General features: G+C 50.5%; 1 protein-coding gene across 1 annotated transcript; it reads right to left on the bottom strand.

Moving 5' to 3' along the window:
• Positions 1-1748: 1748 nt before the first annotated feature.
• ASB13 (ankyrin repeat and SOCS box containing 13) lies at positions 1749-18629 on the bottom strand. Its single transcript, XM_068987359.1, has 6 exons — positions 18547-18629; positions 8272-8459; positions 6785-6935; positions 5141-5275; positions 4772-4963; positions 1749-3610 (listed from the first exon to the last, which is right to left on the bottom strand). The coding sequence occupies exons 1-6, from the start codon at positions 18587-18589 to the stop codon at positions 3483-3485; spliced, it is 837 nt and encodes a 278-aa protein (XP_068843460.1). The 5' UTR covers positions 18590-18629; the 3' UTR covers positions 1749-3482.
• Positions 18630-19012: the final 383 nt, after the last annotated feature.

Genomic DNA, 19012 nt, shown 5'->3' with positions numbered 1-19012 from the left:
AGATAAATAAGTGCTAGAGATGTAACACACATGATAAATATAACACTGCTGTACACAGTAAAAGTTGTTTAAAAAGTAAATTGAGTTCTCTTCACAAGGAAAACAATTGTTTTCTATTTCTTCCATGTGGTATCTATATGAGATGATCCATGTTCAGTAAATCTGAGGTGGTCATCGTTTCATTGTGTGTGTTGTGCACCTTAAACTCATATAGTGCTCTATGTCAATTACAATGCAACTAGAAGAAGAAAAAAAAGAAAGTAGAGCTACTGTACAGTTGTGGTATAAGCACTTTTAGCAATACCGTCTAACAGCTTTCCAAAACACACGTACCAATTTATACCCCTGTTGGCCGTCTGAGTTGCCATTTGCCCAACATACATTTTCATTTTTGTTAAGACGATGGTACTTAACAGGATCATTTCGCTGAAGTGTGTACTCACTAATGTGCATTTCCATCATCACTACTTGGGACAGGTTGGACAGGAAAGGACCAACCTTTCACGTCATGGGACATTTGAGGTTTCCTCTTCTGTAAATTTCTTGTTCATAGTCTTTGCCTGCTTTATTTTTGTGGGGAGGGGGGTGTTAATCTTCTTCTGAATGATTTATCAAATATCCTTACATAGTTTGATCAGTAGTCATTTGTTATCTATGCAAATATCTTCTCCAAATCTGTCAGCTGCACACTGGGTTGTTTTTTAATTTTTTAAAGTAGAGTTGAATTACAATGTTGTGTTAATTTCTGCTGTACAGCAAAGCGACTCCGTTTATATATACATTCTTTTTCACACTTTTCTCCATTATGGTTTATCACAAGATATTGAATATAGTTCCTTAGGTGCACACTGAGTTTTAAAATGTAAACTGAGAGGTGTTCTGAGTGGATTACTCCTGAAATAGGTGGTCCTACCTCAAAATCAGAAGAGAATTGTTTACATGGTTGTAAGATGTGTGCATGTGCTGTCGCTTCAGTCATATCTGAGTCTTTGAAACTGTATGGACTGTAGCCCGCCAGGCTCCTCTGTCCATGGCATTCTCCAGGCAAGAATACTGGAGTGGGTTACCACGCCCTCCTCCAGGGATCTTCCTGACCCAGGGATCGAACCCACGTCTCTTATGTCTCCTGTATTAGCAGGCAGGTTCTTTACCACTGGCATCACCAGGCGAAGAGGTTTACACATCAACAAAGCCACAGTCATACATACAACAAAGCACAGTCATGCATACGACTTTAATATTTGAGAAGCATGTCATTGTTTTCAAGGCAACTTCTCATCACCGAATTTTGGCTGCATGAAAACATCTGAGCCTAACTGGCCTTATATTCTCATCCATGAGATTTGGTGGTTGATCATTATATCCTTTCAATGATCAAAGTCTGACCTTGATCCCTCTCCTACAGCCAGGAAGACCCAGGCTCAGAGGGCTGAGATGTGTCTTCAGCCAGTCCTACGGAGGGCTCTATCCTCATCAGTTACATCTCAATAAAGTGGGGGGCAGCTACAGGAAGCCCTGGAATGTTAGTCATCTGATCCCTTGGGCAGGGTCTCTCCGCACGCGGGGGTATGGAGACCAGCACCAGGAGAGGAGTGGCTGGGAGAGGGGCAAGGGAGACACATGTCCAGGACTGGCCAAGACCCAGCGGAGATGGCAGCAGCCCCTCTGGCTCTCCCTGGATGAAGCCCACCCTGTGCTTCTGCCCGCCCCCAATAAGAAAAGGGCCATGTGCACAAAAGGATGGACTCACCCCGACCAATTTTATTGAGCAGTAAATGCAGGAACCAGACTCTGCCCCTGGTGTCCCACATGTGGAAACATTAGCAGCTTTCACAGACAGAGGCAAGTTCCTGTTACAAAGATGAAAGGGCAGAACCTGGCGCTTTTTTGTATGTGTGTGATTAGTGCACATGGATACACTGATTGACCCAGAACTCGTATCACACCTGCAGCAAATGGGAGCGGCTCTTATCTCCTTGTGCGAGGAAGCACCATCCTAACAGCCTGAGCAGTGGAGCGGAAAATACCCACAACTGCCAGCACAGAACTTTCCACCATGTATGGGCCCCACCCGTGTAGCCCTGCCAAGAGGTGCCCCTGGTCGTGAGCACAGCTGGCATGACCTTGACCCACCAGGCTCATTCTTCCCCCCACACTCTCCAGGGGAACCTGGTGAGGTCAACATTTCTGGGGACACTGGCTTGAGGCCTGACCCACAAGAGAGTTCACAAGGGGTACTTTCTCCATTGCCCCCTAAACCAAATAGACCTCAACTACTTATACAAACGCCCTCTAGTTTAACCCCTGAGATTTTAAATTATGATACAGAATCTTAAGCAAACAGATGCAGTTTGAACATACTATGTCATGTCACCTCATGGTTTATAATGTAGAATTACTTGTTTCTTTCTATTACTAAAATCAGATTGTGCAACACTTTCTCGCCCTGACTGGATGATGAGTCTGATTCCTGGCCAGCTCACAGCACCAAGGCAGTGCCTGAAGCTCAGATGTTCCTTAAGTGTCCACAAAAAATGCATGAATCCACGCTCGACCTGGCAGAGGGTGATGCGACCTCTTCTGCCAACTGCAGAGCTTCAGGAAATTAGCAAAACTTGGGGTGGGCAAAGAATTCATTTAGCAGCTGTAGAAAGATGAAAAACAGTCTCTAAAGAGTTTCCCAGAGGTGCTTCACATTGGAAATCACTACCCCAGGGAGGATGTGCTAAGACGCCTTCCTGTTACCTGTTGCTTTACAGACTTGTTAACAAAACCTAAGTGCTACAGCACATGTGTCTAAAAGTTTTCATCACCAGCATATACTTTTTAAAGGAGCTGAGACCTCAGACTGGAGAAAAACTTAAGAAACACTGTGGGAATAGGAAGCCTGATGCTTCCCCACTGAGACCCGTATAAAGCCCCCTGAGTGATGGGCACACCTGGGCACAGGTGGTCTCACAAGGTGCCAACCGTAGCTCCAGAAAACAGCACCCAAGGGGGCAGGCTGTCCCCAAAGTGCTGTCCCAGGCCCGGCCGGGACCCACTCCCAGGGGCCCACCCCCTGCAGTGCAGGCTCCTCCCTTTGCACATCCAAGGCCACCCGGCGCTGAAGGAATCAGGGGTGGTTCCTCCCAGGTGTGTGGAAACGGAATCAGAGCCCTGGCTCCCCAGCCCCACCTGGCCCCCCCGTGCTTCTGGAAAGTCTGTCCTGAGAATCCCTCCGAGGAAGGTCATGAAGAGAGACACCGGCACAGCCGGGAGGAAGCTGGAGGGAGCTGGACCAAAGTCCAGGGAGGGCCAGCCCCAGGCCTTTCCCACGGCCTTAGAAACATCTGCCAAGGGTCTGCACAGAAGATGAAACAGGACGGTCCAGAGGGACTCAGGGTGCTGCTCCCCACAGCAGCGGCACAGTTTCCAACGTTGAGGGCAGAGAATCCCCCTCGGCCCCAAGTCACTGGCTGCCTGGACCTCGCGCCTGAAGCTCAGTTGTACAAGAGGAAGTCGATGAGCCGGGGAGGGATGTCCAGCCTGGCGATCTTCTCCAGCCCCCTGACGCCGGCCGCCCGCCTCAGGCTCACCCTGCAGAGCTGAGACAGGCTAAGGGGGGTCTCTGCAGAAAGGGACAGAATGTACGAGAGGTCAGCTTGAGGAAGGAGTGCAGCATCCTTCAGCATAATAAGAGCCAGGACAGAACTGCAGACACCTCCCCTTTCCTGCAAAGATGATGAACCCTGTGTACCCTCTCCGGAAGGCAGCCAGGAAGGACAGCTAGGGACTGGGACCCAGGACAGAAGATCAGGAAATAGAATTCAGCTGATGGCCCCTGGGGTTTCATTTTGTGGGCTTTGGGTTTGGGGGGATTTTTTTTGGCACCATAATGTTATAACTGAGCACATGGATTCATCAGCAAAGCACAAATCTGCAGCCAGTAGGCTTGTTTGTCAAACTTCTAGACAGATGAGGACTGGGCAAGGGTTCAGGCAGCCAATGCTGGCTGCCCACCCCTGCAGTTCCAAGCCCCAGGGGCTCTGCTCCAGAGCACTGCAGCCACAGGGACCCATGAAGAGCTGACCCACTGGACAAAGGGTCAGGACCGCAGGCCTAAAGATGAAGCCTGGAGCTACAGCTCATGAGGGACACACACCAGGGCCAAAGAAGGAACATGCCTGGAGGCCCCTGACCGTTGGGCCATAGGAACATGTACAGAGCAGAGCCTGGCCCCAACGGCTGCTTTTAGGACCATGTGTTTGATCAAAATATCAACACATATTAACCAAAGAGAGTATTCTCTACCTAGGAAATGTTATGAAAGAAAAACCTCTTTGAAAGAAAAATGAATTACTGGTGATATTCCTTTTCCCAGTTACTTCCTCCTAAATTATCTGGATACAGCAAGAGAAAACACCTTCTAGAAAATGTTTTCTGGACAGATGTGGATGGTATTTGCCTCTCAATCCATGATGGATTTTGGCTGGGTCAGGTTGGCAAAATGTTTAATCAATGGGCTTTTTCGTTTCCAATTGGTATTTGAAAGCCTCTTAGGACAGCAATTCCATGTAAACTCTTAAAAATGTTTCCCCAGAGACGAGGCCTTGTCTTAGCTGGTGGTTTGTCCTCTGTTGGCTGAAGATCCTGGCCTGTATCTACATTATCGCAGGGACCCGTCTGAGTAAAGGGACGACTGATCGTGATCATCTCCTTTCCCGCAAGTGGTCCCCGCAACCCCGGCGCGCGCAGACGCGGCGCCAGGAGCCACTGCGCACACACTCACTCTCATAGTGCTCCAGGCACCTAGCGGGGGCACTGCTGGCCCACGTGTAGTCCGACGGCTTCCGCCCCCGGTTGTCTCTCGCGTAGATGTTGCCCCCAAACTGGATGAGCATCTCGATGAGGTCCACGTTCTTCACTTTGGCCGCGTGGTGCAGCGCCGTCTCATGGAGCTTCGCCGCGTTCACGTTGGCCCCTGCAGGGGTCAGGAGTAGAGTCAAAAATCGCCGAGGAACACGGGACACGAAAGTATCAGCCCCTCCCCAGAAACGCAGTCAGCCTCTGCAGCAGCGGGCAGCACAGGTGGAAACGCTGTTGTGCTGAGCCCGGGGCTGGGGTGGAGGGGTGGGGCGGGGGGTCAAAGACTACGCACCCGCATTGAGCAGCACTTTGACACAGTCCAGATGCTCGCGGGCGCAGGCAACATGCAGAGGGGTCCCAAAGTGGCAGTCGTGCGCTTCCAGGTTGGCCCCAACATCGATCAGAAGCCTCACACACTCGGAACTTCCTTAAAAGAAACAGAAGCAAAGGAAAAAGCCTCCTGTATTTGAAGTAACAGGCGTGGCTGGAGTGAGCTTGGCGGTGGCAGGAGATAGGGGAGGTGGGCTGCAACCCACGGGAGCACAGGGTGGGCATCCTTCCCTGGGGAGCTCACCCACCATCCCCCAAAGCCCGCCAGGCAAGCGGACAAGGGAAGAGCTGCACGGACCTGTACCCAGCACTGGGAGAACACAAAGTTTGGGTCACCAGCTGTGGACGCAAAGCTCCCCGGCCCTCGTGGAGAGAAGGGTCTCCCCACCTCTGGTTGCTCCCCAAGCTGTATCTGAAACACCAAGCTGCCTGGATGAACTTCCCTAAACTTTCCTACCACAGGGGTTCCCTGTCCCCTCCCAGCTGACACCTTTCTGGCCTCTTTCCTGGCTTTTCTCCAGCATCTTTAACTTAAGTTTGGGGTTGCGCTTAGGTCGGGCTCCATCCATCCCAGACTCCATCCTGTCTCATTTCTTGATCACGCCTGCTCCACCTCCACCACCAGGCTGTGGCCATTTTCATGTGGACTCGTCCCCCATGACCAGGTCCTCTCCACTCCCCAGCCAGCCTCCTCCTCACCGAGTCGACCTGGACCTTGGGCTGTCTCCCCCACATCAACTCTAACCACCCTCTGCCTGAGCTCTCCTGTGTGTATGTGCAGTGCGCACACTAACTTCTGCTTGGTTTTCTCTTCTTAATCCATCCCTTGTCCCTTGTCCATCTTATTGGCAGGACCCTGCCAGTGAACCTAAGATGAGTGAAGGAATAAAAAAACTTCTCTTCCCCATGCTGTGCATGGATGGACGACTGCTAAACGAATCTTTCAAAAATGTGTTCCTAGCATTCAGCATCTGCTCATAAACCTTCAGAGCTGCCTGAAGTGGTCCCCATCAACAAAGGTGACTTGGCGATGGGATTTGGGGTGCAGGCAGCAGAGACAGGGAGACATAGGAGAGCCGGGTCCCAACAAGTGCAGCGAGCCAGAGCATTGCACCCGCCAAAGCCCAGGACAGGTGTGCAAACTTTGCTCTCAACAGTGGAATCCAAACTGCCTAGTCTAGCCTCTCAAATATTTCTGGCCTGCTGGTCTCACCCTAAATTTCCAGTTCTGCCTGTCATAGCTCCTCTCCTGGGCGTGTCTAACCCAGTGAGACTGGAGCAGCCATGTCCTCCCACCCTCTGAAATCCATCCTTTCTCCAGGGGCAGCTGAAAACCACAAGTGCCCAGCTCTTCTGAGAGCATCTGCCTCGAGGATGCATCTGGGCCTCCTCTTCCTGCCAGATCAGGGACTCTCAGGGCAGCCCACGAGGTAAGTGGCTGCAGGGGGCACCCGACTCCCGGGTGAGCATCTGAAAGATGATGACTGGCTAGAACCCTGCCTTCAGTCCAGGCGAGCACTGCATCTCCAGGAGGAAAAGCACAAGACTCCATGTCTTCACCAGCCATTGGACAGCCTCCCTGGCATCTAGGCCTCTGCCAACTCACCGCTCATGCAGGCTTCATGCAGTGGGGACGCTGTGTACAAGGGCGGGTTGACCTTGGCCCCATAGGAGAGCAGGAGCTTCACGCACTCAACACTGCCTGAGGCACAGGCATCACAGAGCGGGGTGCTGCCGTCAATGTTGCGAGCATCCACCTGGAGGGAGGGTAACAAGCATCAGAGGGTGGAGGAGAGGGTGCCGGCCACTCACGCTCTGATGCATGTTCATCTCTGCAAAGACACTGCGTGGTTCTCCTAAGTCCTTAGGTTTTCTATTACATATCTTCCCTAGTGGTTCAGAAGGTCAAGAGTCTGCCTGCAATGCAGTTCAATCCCTGGATTGGGAAAGTCCCCTGGAGAAGGGAATGGCAACCCACTCTAGTATTCCTGGAGAATCCCATGTACAGAGGAGCCTGGCGGGCTACAGTCCATGGGGTCGCAAAAAGTTGGGCACGACTGAGTGAAGAACACCAATACGTGCTGGGGCACCGTCCCAGGTGAGTGCGTTCACAGACAGACCACAGGGCGTGTCTACGGGAGCCTAAGTACAGCCAGCAAGCGCTTTAGGGCTTTTCTTTCAACTCAGCCTCATTCCCGCCACCACCCCAACACCTCACTAGCACAGGCAGGGTAGGAAGACCGGCTTTAACTTGAGCCCCATCTAGGAGGAGTGCCCAAAACTGTCTAACCATGCCTCTTCTAGCTGGAAAATCACAGAGCAGGAAAAGGCAACTCCCCAAACTGGCAGATTCCGCTTAGAATTTGTCCAGATTCAGCTGTTATTTGGATTCACGCGGAAGCTTGTTCCATTTCCTCTGGAACTGCTGTCATAGCCAAATTCTGGGAAAAGTAAGCAGTGCACAGCCTTCCCTTCTTCCTCACCTCCCCTCATCGCTGTCCCGTGGGAGCCAAGCCAGCTCCTACCAGCCTGCCCAGCCCGCTGGTAAAGACCCAGCTATTCTGCCAGCCCAATACCTGGTACGGCTGTGATTCCTTAACTAGGGAAAGCAGCGAGTCAGTCTTGCTTTTGTTCCTTTCTACCTGGCCTTTCTAAAGCTGGTTTGCCAGCATCCCATGTAATCATCCTGCTCTCTGTACCCAAATGGCTCCTGCAGCCAAGGCCCCACCAGCCCCATAGGCAGCTGGCCTCTGAGAGGTACACAGCCTGGCCCATCTGCAGAGCTGTGCCAGCTCTGCAGAGCAGAGCTCACCACCACTTTGCTAAAACCCCTTCTCTTCCACCACCAGTGACCTCCCAACAGCCAGTCCAAAGGCCTCCTCACAACCTCAGGGTGTGGTTGCCATAGAGATCGGCCCTCTCTACAGCCCATTCTGGTTTCCTCCTTCCTTTCCTTCTCGCCTCCTGCAGTGGTTTCCTTTCTTTCTATGTGCTCACAGCACACAGAACACTATTCCCAAGCCTCTTTTCCTCTAGAGCTTGTCCTGCCATTCCGGGGGTGGGAGTGGGGGTCTGTGCTACAGGGTGGCTTACCTGGGCCCCAGCGGCCAGCAGCAGCTGCACGCACTGCACCTGGCCCTGCAGACTGGCCGCATGCAGGGGCGTGATGGAGTCCACTGTGACCTGATTGACGCAGGCCCCACTCTCAATCAGCTGCTGCAGCTGTCGGGTCTCCCCCCGCTGGGCCGCCTCGTGCACAGGGGTGCGCTCCACCCAGAAACCTGGAAAGGAACACAGGTAATGCTAAGACCATGCCACTTCTGTCCAGGTCAAAAGAACACATGTATGACCCCAGGACCCTTTATGAAACCTAAGCCACTGTATATATGAAAGTGTAATTGGTCCACACACCCCTATTCAAAATCCTTGAGTGATTCCCACTGCCTGGGGGCAGAGTCCAAGTCTTTGGGGAGGCACCTCCTTGACCCCTCTCCTACCACTGACCCCCACAAGCCTGTTCTCCAGCCACACTGCTGGCTCATCGTGGTTCCCTGCCCTGGCACACCTGTGTCTCTGCATACATTCTCTCTGCTTGAGAAGCCCACCTGTGCCCCTACCCCAGCCATACATTCTGCAATCTCCTTAGTTTAGATGTTATGCCGTCCATGTGGACCCATTTGAAATATCTCTTTCTCCAGGAAACACATCTTCCACAACCCTCACACCTATATACTAATAACATGGCATTTATACTTCTGTTATCCTTGCCTGGGAGAGCCTTCAAAGCAAGGACTTCTTCTAATTCAGTTTTATCAGATTCCTCAGGATTTCCTACAGTAAATCATGTCATCTGCATTCAGAGGTAGCTTTGCTTCTCCCTCTCTAATCCAGATGCCTTTTCTTTTTCTTGCCTAATTGCTTTGGCTTGAATGTGCAGCTGCACATTGAACAGAAGTACCAAGAGACACCTGCTGTCTTGTTCCTGGTCCTGGGGCAAAATCTTTGTCCTCCAGTTGTTAAGGCTCCATGCTTCAACTGTAGAGGATGTAAGTTTGATCCCTGTTTGGGAAACTAAGATCCAGCATGCTGTGCGGTGTGACCAAAAATAGCTTTGTCCTTCACCACAAAAGCTGTGGGTTTTCATGGATATCCTTTATCAGGTCAAGGATATTCTCTTCTATTTCTAGTTTTTTGAGTGTTTTTATCATGAGAGGGTATTGGATTTGTCAAGGACTTTATCTGGAGCTATGGCAATGATCATGCTGGCTATTTTTTCTTAATTATATCAAAATGATGTAATACATTAATTGATTTTTAGATGTTCAACCAACTGTGCATTCTTGGGATAAATTCCACTTGGTCACGGTGTATAATCTTTTTGTAAGACAGAGTTGGTTCACACATATTTTGAGGATTTGAGGGTCTATGTTCATAAGAGTCACTTTTCTTGTGATTGATGTATTTGTCAGGTTTTCGGGTCAAAGTAATACTGGCCTCAGAGAATGAATTGGGAAGTATTCCTCCCTTTAAATTTTGGAAGAGTTTATGAAGAACTGGTATTACATCTTTAAATATTAGGTCAAATTCATCTGTGAAGACATCTGGGTCTGGGCTTTCTTTAAGTTTTTTATTTAGAATTTTTTTTTTTTTGAGTCAGTTTTGGTAGTTTGAAGTTTGCCTCTTTTTAGGAACTTGTGTACTTCATCTATGTTATCTAATTTTTGGCATACAGTTTGTTATGGACTGAACTGTGTCCCCAAAATCCATATGTTGAAGCCCTAACTTCTAACACCTCAGAATGCGATGGTATTTGGAGACATAATTATAGAAATCATTAAGTTAAAGCAAGCTTATTAGTGTGGGCCCTAATCCAGTATGACTGGTGCCCTTAGAAGAAAAGAAGGTTAGGACATACAGATACCAGAGATCTGGGTGAATGAAGCAAAGACCACATGAGGACATAGCAAGAAGGCAGGCGTCTGCAAGCACAGGAGAGAGGCCTCAGGAGATGTGAGCACCACAAATGCAGAATCCAAGCTTGGGGAACTTCATACTTACTGACCCCAGAAGGAGACCCCAGTATGTCTCCCAGTCAGAATGAGTGGCCACCCGAGTGCCTGTCTTTGGAGGGGGTAGGTAGTGGAAAGTGGCTGTGGATCACTTTCAGGTCAATCTCGGGGGAGCAGATTGAGCAGCTGCAACCCTCAGAAGAGAAGAGCAGGGGGGCCCTGGGTCTTGCAGGAAGGAGGAAAGTGCAGCTCAGGAAGATGGGTGCAGGGGAGACCCGAGCATCCACTGAGAAGCCTGTGCAGGTAGACACAGCCTCCCCCACCACGGAGCACAAAGATGGAAGGACGTGACAGTGAGCAAGCAGTTCACAGTCATGGGCAGGGGGTGGACAACCAATTTAAAACCACAGGATGACTGCAGTACTGGAGAAACAGGTCAAGTTACAGGAACTTAGAAGCAAGATGACCCATGTGCAGAGTGTCCAGGGCCTGTCAGGAAGGCATCACGGAGGAGGTGGGGCTATGGCCAGCCTGCCGGCCATTACCTGCTGGCTCTATTCCCAGTGCCTGGCACAGTGTGAGGCCCTGCAAAGGCCCGCTCACATGACTTGCTTGTTGAGTGAATAAGGGACGAATGAATGGAAGTAATTACTAATATGAATTCTAAAACCTGGACATAAAATTTTTTAAAGAAAATCTAATTGTATCTCTTTCTGATCAGTCTACAGAGGAAGTGCAGCTTACTGGGAACCGTATTTTCTAATGAATAAACAACGGCTACATTTGTCTTAGCAGCAGCTGAGGGCAGAGATCAGAAGCAGCAGATATGATTACAAAGGAGAGAATTTATGTGTCTCAGGGGCCACAGTCAACAGTGAAAGGCACCGATGGGAAGGGGGACCATATATATCAGAATAAAGAATGCCTACAACTCAACAACATAAATAACCTCTTAAAAAAAGTAACAAGGGACTGAGATATTTCTCTAAAGAAGATATACAGATGGTCAACAGGCACATGAAAAGATGCTCACCACCAATTGTCAGAGACATGCAAATCAAAACCACAGTGAGATACCACCACACACCCATTAGGATGGCTATTATCAAAAGAGCAGAAAATAGATGTTGGCAAAGACGTGGAGAAATTGGAACTTTTGTGTGCTGTTGGTGGGAAAGCAAAGTGGTGCAGGCACTTTGGACAGGAGTACTGCGGTTCCTCAAAAATTAAAATGGAACTACCAGACAATCCAGCAATTTTTCTCCAAAGGAACTGCAAACACTAACTCGATAAGATATAAGTACCCACGTTCACGGCAGCATCATTTACAATAGCATGATACAGAAAGTACCTGAGTGCCCATGGACGGATGAATGGATAAAGAAGATATGATATATACACACCATGGAATATTATTCCGCCTTAAAAAGGAAAGAGATGCTGACACAGGCTGCAACATAAATGAACCTCGAGGACATGACACTCAGTGAAATAAGCAAGTCACAAAAAGAAAAATACTGTATGATTCCACTTACATGAGGTTCCCAGAGTCATAGAGACAGAAAATAGAATGGTGGCTGCCAGGGGGAAAGGGGAAGGGGAACAATGGGGAGGTGAACAGGTGCAGAGTTTCCATGTTATAAGATGAAAAATTCTAGAACTCTGTTATATCAAAATGTGCATGTAGTTCATACCACTGAACTGGACAGTGAAAACTGACCATCTTCACCGTTTCTATGGGTTTTTTTAGCCAGAGTGAAAACTTTAAAAATTCTCTTTTAAGGGAGTAACAAAGATGGAGGAGGGCCCAGCGGTGGGGGAGGTGTTAACCACAGCTGGTACCAACCACAGGGTGTCATCAAGAGGAGACAGCTTTACAGCAGGGGAAGTGGCAGTTTCAGTGTCTCTGAAGACCCCTGGAAGCAAAGGGGAGGGGAGAGCGACCCCAGAGATAAAGAACACAGGGTGCCTTGTGGCTGAAAGGAATTGCAGCTGCAAGAAGGCACACTGGCTGGCAGTGGGAAGCTCGGCAGCCCCCACCCCTCCCCCCCACCGCTGCATGCCCTCCCTCACCACAGTGAGCAGGTTGGGCAGGTGGGAATATACTTACCAACCTTAAAGCCAAGAGCCTGCAGGGAAGAGAGGCAGGAAGATGCCATGCTAGTGGACCCACTGAGCTCAGGCTGTTTCCAGCCCTGTGCCTGGACCCCACGTATGACTGGATGCCCCCACCCCTGGACCACTCCCCTGGGAGAGGGTCAGTCAGTCAGTTCAGTTGCTCAGTCGTGTCTGACTCTTTGCAACCCCATGGACTGCAGCAAGCCAGGCCTCCCTGTCCATCACCAACTCCCAGAGCTTGCTCAAACTCATGTCCGTCACATCAGTGATGCCATCCAACCATCTCATCCTGTCGTCCCCTTCGCCTCCCACCTTCAGTCTTTCCCAGCATCAGGATCTTTTCCAATGAGTCGTTTCTTCACATCAGGTGCCCAAAGTACTGGAGAGGGGCCACCCTGGAAACCTGAGACCCTCCCTCTGGGATGAGACTTCCCCTGAATCCCAGCCCTGCCACATAATCGGTCTCCTGGCTCCCCATTCCCATCATCCCCCTCCCTCCTATCACAACGCCTCTGGTCTTCCCCTCCCCACTTCCCACTTAGTACTTAGCACTCCCCACTTAGCATTAGCAGCTAAGTCATCAGTGGGTCATGGTGGTCCTGCTTCAAACCCTTGCTCTTGTCTCTGGAATAATCCACATAATCCACATGCTTTTGCAGGCCAGGAATACAGACCCTCCAGGATGGACCCAAGCCCCTTTTGCCAGGTTCCCCCCACCCCACCATATCCTCCCATCTCACCACTCCCCCACACACACCCTTGTCGCCAATCGCACGGCGCCTCAGGTAGCTGACAGAGGGTCCAGGTGTGCTGTGCCCCACTCAGCCCCACTCCTCCTCCCCACTGAGGCTGGGTCTCAGCTCCTTGAGGGAGCCTTCCGGCGTGCAGCCCCCCACCCATGCCTCCTTTAGGCTACCCCTGTGCACACACCTGTCCCTGACTCCCCTCCTCCCCTTCCACAAGCATCTTCGTGGCAGGACCTCAGCCGCCCACCTCCCATTCCATCACCACACCTGACACACGGGTATCAAACAAACATATTCTCTCCAGGAGCCTGTTCTACTTGCCAGACTGAACTTGCCCCGCTGCAGCCGGGTCGGTCCCCCACTGCCAGAGTACACCCCTCGACTGGCCCATCACAGGCCTGCCCAGCCCAGACACTGACCTGGGCCACGCCTGTGGCCTCGCCCACTCAAGCCATGCCACGTGCCAGGGCATCAGTCAGATGGGAGTCTGTTGCAAGAGAGCCAAGGCCACAGTGCCTGGAAGACACCGCCTGCCTCCTCTACACACTGCCCAGGGGTGGGTTTCGGGACCCTCCACCCAAATAGCCAGCAGTCTGGCCAGGCAGAAACCTCTGGGAGCTGGAGCCAGCACGGGTGAATATTTACACCAGGGGAAGCAGCAAATCAGAACAGGCTTTTCCTTTTGCTTGTTTTTTTTTTTTTTTTTTTTTTTCCTTTTTCTCCAGACAGCCAATTTACCAGTATCCCGCTTAGTCATCCAGAGCCCGGAATCCAGCTCTTTGAGCCCAAACAGCAGCTCTCAGCCACAGGCCAGCCAGCCCTCCCAGAGAGCCTGTCCCTCCGGCAGGCATGGCCTGCCAGGCCTCTGGCCCACATGCAGAGTAGAGCTCCCATCGGCCCTACCCGACTGCCCAGAGTCCAGAGCCCAGCCCCTGTGCTGACCCTGACTCTGACCCTGACCACTCCTCCCCAGCCAGGCAGCCCCTCCATGCAGCAGCTTCATTCTAACAAAGAGTGTTTTCCAAAGGCCATAGAGAACACCTCCATCACAAGCGGATCCAACAGCTCAGCATCCACCAGGCACCCTTCAGCGTCACTTGGGCCGGTATCTGGCTCCAAGTCTGTCATGAAGGGCAGCCTGGGGCCCTCACTGCAGAGATTGAAATAAGCCTTCTCCCCAAATATCCCAGTAAATATTCTTGAAATGATGCCAGGTAACCTTTCCCTTACCCCATACACAGCCGCAGGGCACCTTTATGGGGATGTAGCCAGGGTGAGCGGTCACTGAAGCTGCAGTGGAGCTGGCGTTCCGAGGCCCGCTCTCAGCAGGCTCTCCGGAAAGTCAGGGACCCCAGTGACTTGTCCCCCAAAGTCCAAGAAGTTCAAGGATTTGTGGGTACAAAGAAAAGATGAATTGAAGAGCTAAAAGGACCTAGAAATCATGGCAAAGTGTACCCACCATCTAATAGTAAAGGCGTGAAAAAACAAAACAGGGCCAAAGACCCACAAGGACAGAGAGACCAGCGCCTGAGAATGGCAAACCTCTCCATGAGATGCCTTAGGGACCAAAGACACGTGCATGCAGATAGCTGGGCACAGGTGGTGCTTATTAAATGCTTGATCATGACCACCCACCTTACAGTGCTGTCCGAATCCAAGTTCAGTGTGCTTGAAGCTACCAGTCACCTTGACTCTAAGGGAAGATAGAAATCTTCATTTTTAAATATATTAATAGAAACCCTTACTTAGCACTTGGGGCTGAGTATTTTGCTGCTTTTGAAGAGATTTTTTGAGCAAGGTCTTTTTTCAGTGTTTTCATGATCAATAGCCCAAATACTGTTTGTATTACTGTTTGTCAGTAAAAGAGGTCAAGCGGCACACCCCATGGTTTTTAAAATGTGTTAAATTGGGTAAAAATTTTAAAGAGAAAAGGTTTACCTTCCTACAGGAACAAGACAGTCAAAGCCTAGTTAAGAGGGAAAAAGAAAGTGAAAGCGAAAAAGTGAAAGCAAAAGAGACAAGTGGGAAGAGGTTTCGCAACGCAAGCAGTGGAAGACAGCCAGGGAAAGGGAGGGAAAGAGCTTCTTAAACACATTTTATGAGAAACGCCCAAATCAGATGCTTGCCCTCCCTCCACAACCTTCCTGATCGCTCATCCAATAATCCGCCACCCCAACTCCTCCCCTACAGTGCTTAGGACCCAGGGGTGTGAGCTGGGGAGGACGGTTATACCAAAAAATCAAAACTCCTTTGCACTGCTGTAGTTGGCAGCCACTCCTGGCCACAGTGAGTGCCCAGAACACCAAATGGTATTAAAATCAACCTAATTTCCTTCAAACATTTTTATTAGTAGGGTAATGCACGGCCCAGAGGATTCTCCACTAACTAGACAGTTCTAGAATGCAGCCTTCTCTAAGGCAGAAACAAGATGCGCAATTTGAGATTTTTAAGGAAGTTGATCTCCCAGCCAGGGCACCAATTATCTAGATCTCTCAAAGTACTTTCACTACAATTCTTATTTTAGAAATTGAAATCAAGGAATTCCCTGGCAGTCCAGTAGCTAGGTCTCAGTGTTCTCACTGCCAGGGCCCCGGGTTCAACCCCTGGTTGGGGAACTAGGATCCCACAGCCACCCAGCAAGGCCAAAAAAAAAGAGAGAAAAAACAAACAAACAAAACCCATCATATTCTGCAGACTCAACAGGAGGATGAACTTGGAGACTTGAATGGGGATGCAGATTGACCTACCATCCTGATCATGGACACCCGGAGGCAAAGACTTTTCTCAGAGCCTGAAAGTGACATCGTGCAGAGGTGATGAATGGTAATGGTGCTCCCCCGCCCCCTGAGAACCTGCAGCGGACAACACGCATCCATCCCAGTCACAAACCCACCCAGCACTACACATCCATTACAGGTGATCTTATCTGACAGAAGAGACATGAGCCTTGTAACATAAAACAGGCAAAACCAAAAAGAACTGCTTGCATTAAAACCTCAGCTTTGGGGACTCCCTTGGTGGTCCAGTGGCTAAGACTCTGCGCTCCTAATGCAGGGGGTCCCGGGTTCATTCCCTGGTCAGGGAACTAGACCACACATGCTGCAACCGAAGAATCTGCTTGCCACCACTAAGACCCAGCTCAGCCAAATAAACAAATATTAAAAAAAAAAACAAAACAAAAAACCACCTCAGCTTTGTGACTTCCTGGCTGTGAGAACTCAGTTTCACCTCTAACTTTTAGATAATGATGAGTGTCCTGCAGCCATTGCAAGGCTCGTAGTCAGCACTGGCACACAGCTGAGCAGCTCAGTGGCTCTCACCATGGTCCCAGGGTGTCTTGGTCCCAGGGCTGCCTCCCCCTTTCTCTCTCCATGCCACCTTCCCAACACCCCAGAGGCTGAGGATAACTGAAGAATCCTTTCATCTTCTGCCAGCCTCTAGCTTCCAAGTCAGAAGCCCGTAAGTACAGATGCTGAAATCAGGAGTCACTTTTTCCAACTTTGCAAACAGACAATGATGTGAATTACATTTGCTAAGGAACAAACACTGGATTCACTTTAGGATGCGACCTGCCCTAAATTCTTGGTTCTTATTGGTAAACCCATATTATAGGACTGCTGCCTTTACTTCTGTGAAGTGTTATAGGGTTATATTAAAGCTACACGGTTTGGTTAGAGTATACCACACACACAGAATTTGAGATCAGAACGCTAACATGAGTTAAAGTTCCTACGATGGTCCTCTGCTTCTGCTGGGATGGCAGCACTGTTTTGGATTCAACACATTGAGTTTAGTCATTTGTGTTGAGAATAAAAATGTCAGCAGGATGAAATGTATTTTGGAAGAAATACATGACATAAAACAATGGCGAAGTCAAAAATAGCCATGAACCCCAGAAACTGTGCATCCTCCATTAGTTTAGAATGTTGTTGTTCAGTCACTCAGTCGTGGCTGACTCTTTGCGACCACATGGACTGCAGCATGCCAGTCTTCCCTGTCCTTCACTATCTCCCAGTGTTTCCTCAAATTCATGTCCACAGAATCAGTGATTCTGTCTACCCATCTCATCCTCGGTTGCCCCATTCTTTTCCTGCCCTCAATCTTTCCCAGCAACAGGGTCTTTTCCAATGAGTTGGGTCTTCCTATCAGGTGGCCAAAATATTGGAGCTTCAGCATCAGTCCTTCCAATGAATATTCAGAGTTGATTATCCTCTAAAAGATACATTCCTTAAACTGTACAAAAACACATACCCAGGAGTGATGCAGTGCTATTGAACCTTGTTGTTTTTGTTGTTTGGTCATTAAGTCATTCCTGACTCTTGTGACCCAATGGACTGTAGCCGACCAGGTTCCTCTGTCCACAAATTTTCCAGGCAATACTGGAACGGATTGCTATTTCCTCCTCCAGGGTATCTTCCCCACCCAGGGATGGAACCTGCATTTCCTACATTTCAGGAGGATTCTTTACCACTGAGCCACTAGGGAAGCCACTGAACCTTGTACATGAACAAAAATACTAAAATGTGTTTAAATAGGTGTCTGTGGTCAGCTGTTCATTGCCTGTTTCATTGAACCAACCACACACAGCTTACACTAGCAGGGTCAAAGTCCTGTGCTTGCCGAGGATGAGATGCCAAGTAAAAACAGAGATGCTTATTAAATGACTTTGATCTTGTTGAAGGTGGATGTTTTGCAACATCATTAAAATATCTTTGCTTTGCTAGGACTGTAATTCCTCTTAAGCTAAATTTACCCTTAAGACTTCTCACTTTTATTCGCACTACATTTTTTATGAGCATAAAAGTACTGTATAGATTGTTTTCTTTCCAGGCTTTCAAAGTGTTTTCACTGCTCATGTCATTTGCCCTAGAATAACTCGGTAGGCAGGGAGGCTTGCTTCCCCTGAGAATGGCCCTTTGCCCTAGCATCCATTTTATTCTAGGGAAGGCTCAATGAAGAATCAAGGTCGCATGTCTCACACAGTGCGACACGCGCACACACTCCTTCCTGATCGGATTCCTGGTGTCTCCGTAGGATGCTAACGACCCCGCGCACGACCCTCCCACTGGGTGCCTGGAAGGCAGTCTGCTCCAACCCTGGTACCAGGGCTGCCTTACCAGTGGTCCCACGCGGGCACTTCCTAGTTTTCTCCTCGGAACCTGGCAGTAACCATGCACAGCCCCCATCCTCCCCAGGTTGCTGGGCTCTCGGGGGGTAGGGGGGAGTTCTGCGGTTCTCAAGTCACAAGGATGACCAGCCCTGCGACGCGCGGGCCGACGGGGGAACCTGGAGCGGGACGCAGAAACCGCATCTGAGCTGCACGGGACCCCCGGACCTGCTCCTTTAACAGCACGGCTCTCTGAACCGTCCCAGTCCCCGCCAGACACCCCTGGCCAACCCTCAGAGCAGGACGCGTCCCCGCTGGGGGTGAATGTCACCAGATGCAGCTCTCGGTCCCCGGAGCCGGCCCCGCGCCCCCCGCGCCTCGCACGTACCCACGTCGCCCAGGAAGCTGCCGTCCAAGGAGCGGGGCTCCATGACACCGGCTCCGGCGCCCGGGTCCGCGGCTCCGCCACTCGCACCGCCGCGGGAACCTGGGCCGGGAAAGCGCCGCCCACTGGGCGGGGCCGTTCGGCGTCGCCGCGCATCCGGCCGATGTGGCTTAGAGCCGGGAGTTGTAGTTCCCTGCCCCGCCGGTGCGGCTCCCGGGAGGGCCCCGGCCCAGCGCCACGCCGCGGCCACCTGCGTCCAACTCCGCGGTCGCCGCCTCGGGCTTTTCTGGACGAACGTATGTTCGTGTGCAAAATATTTGTTCGTGTGCAAACCGTGCCATGTGTCCATGTGCAGAAGGGATCAGTGTGCAAACCTGTACAGGTGTCCTGAAAAACACGTGTCCAGGTGCAATGTATGTCCACATGCAAAATATGCCCGTTTGTCCATGTGCACATCGCGTCCCTGTCG

This window comes from Capricornis sumatraensis, chromosome 15, assembly GCF_032405125.1.
Source record: "Capricornis sumatraensis isolate serow.1 chromosome 15, serow.2, whole genome shotgun sequence".
Taxonomy (NCBI): domain Eukaryota; kingdom Metazoa; phylum Chordata; class Mammalia; order Artiodactyla; family Bovidae; genus Capricornis; species Capricornis sumatraensis.
Note: the sequence above shows the minus strand (reverse complement) of the source record. Positions and strands in the feature narration are given on the sequence as shown.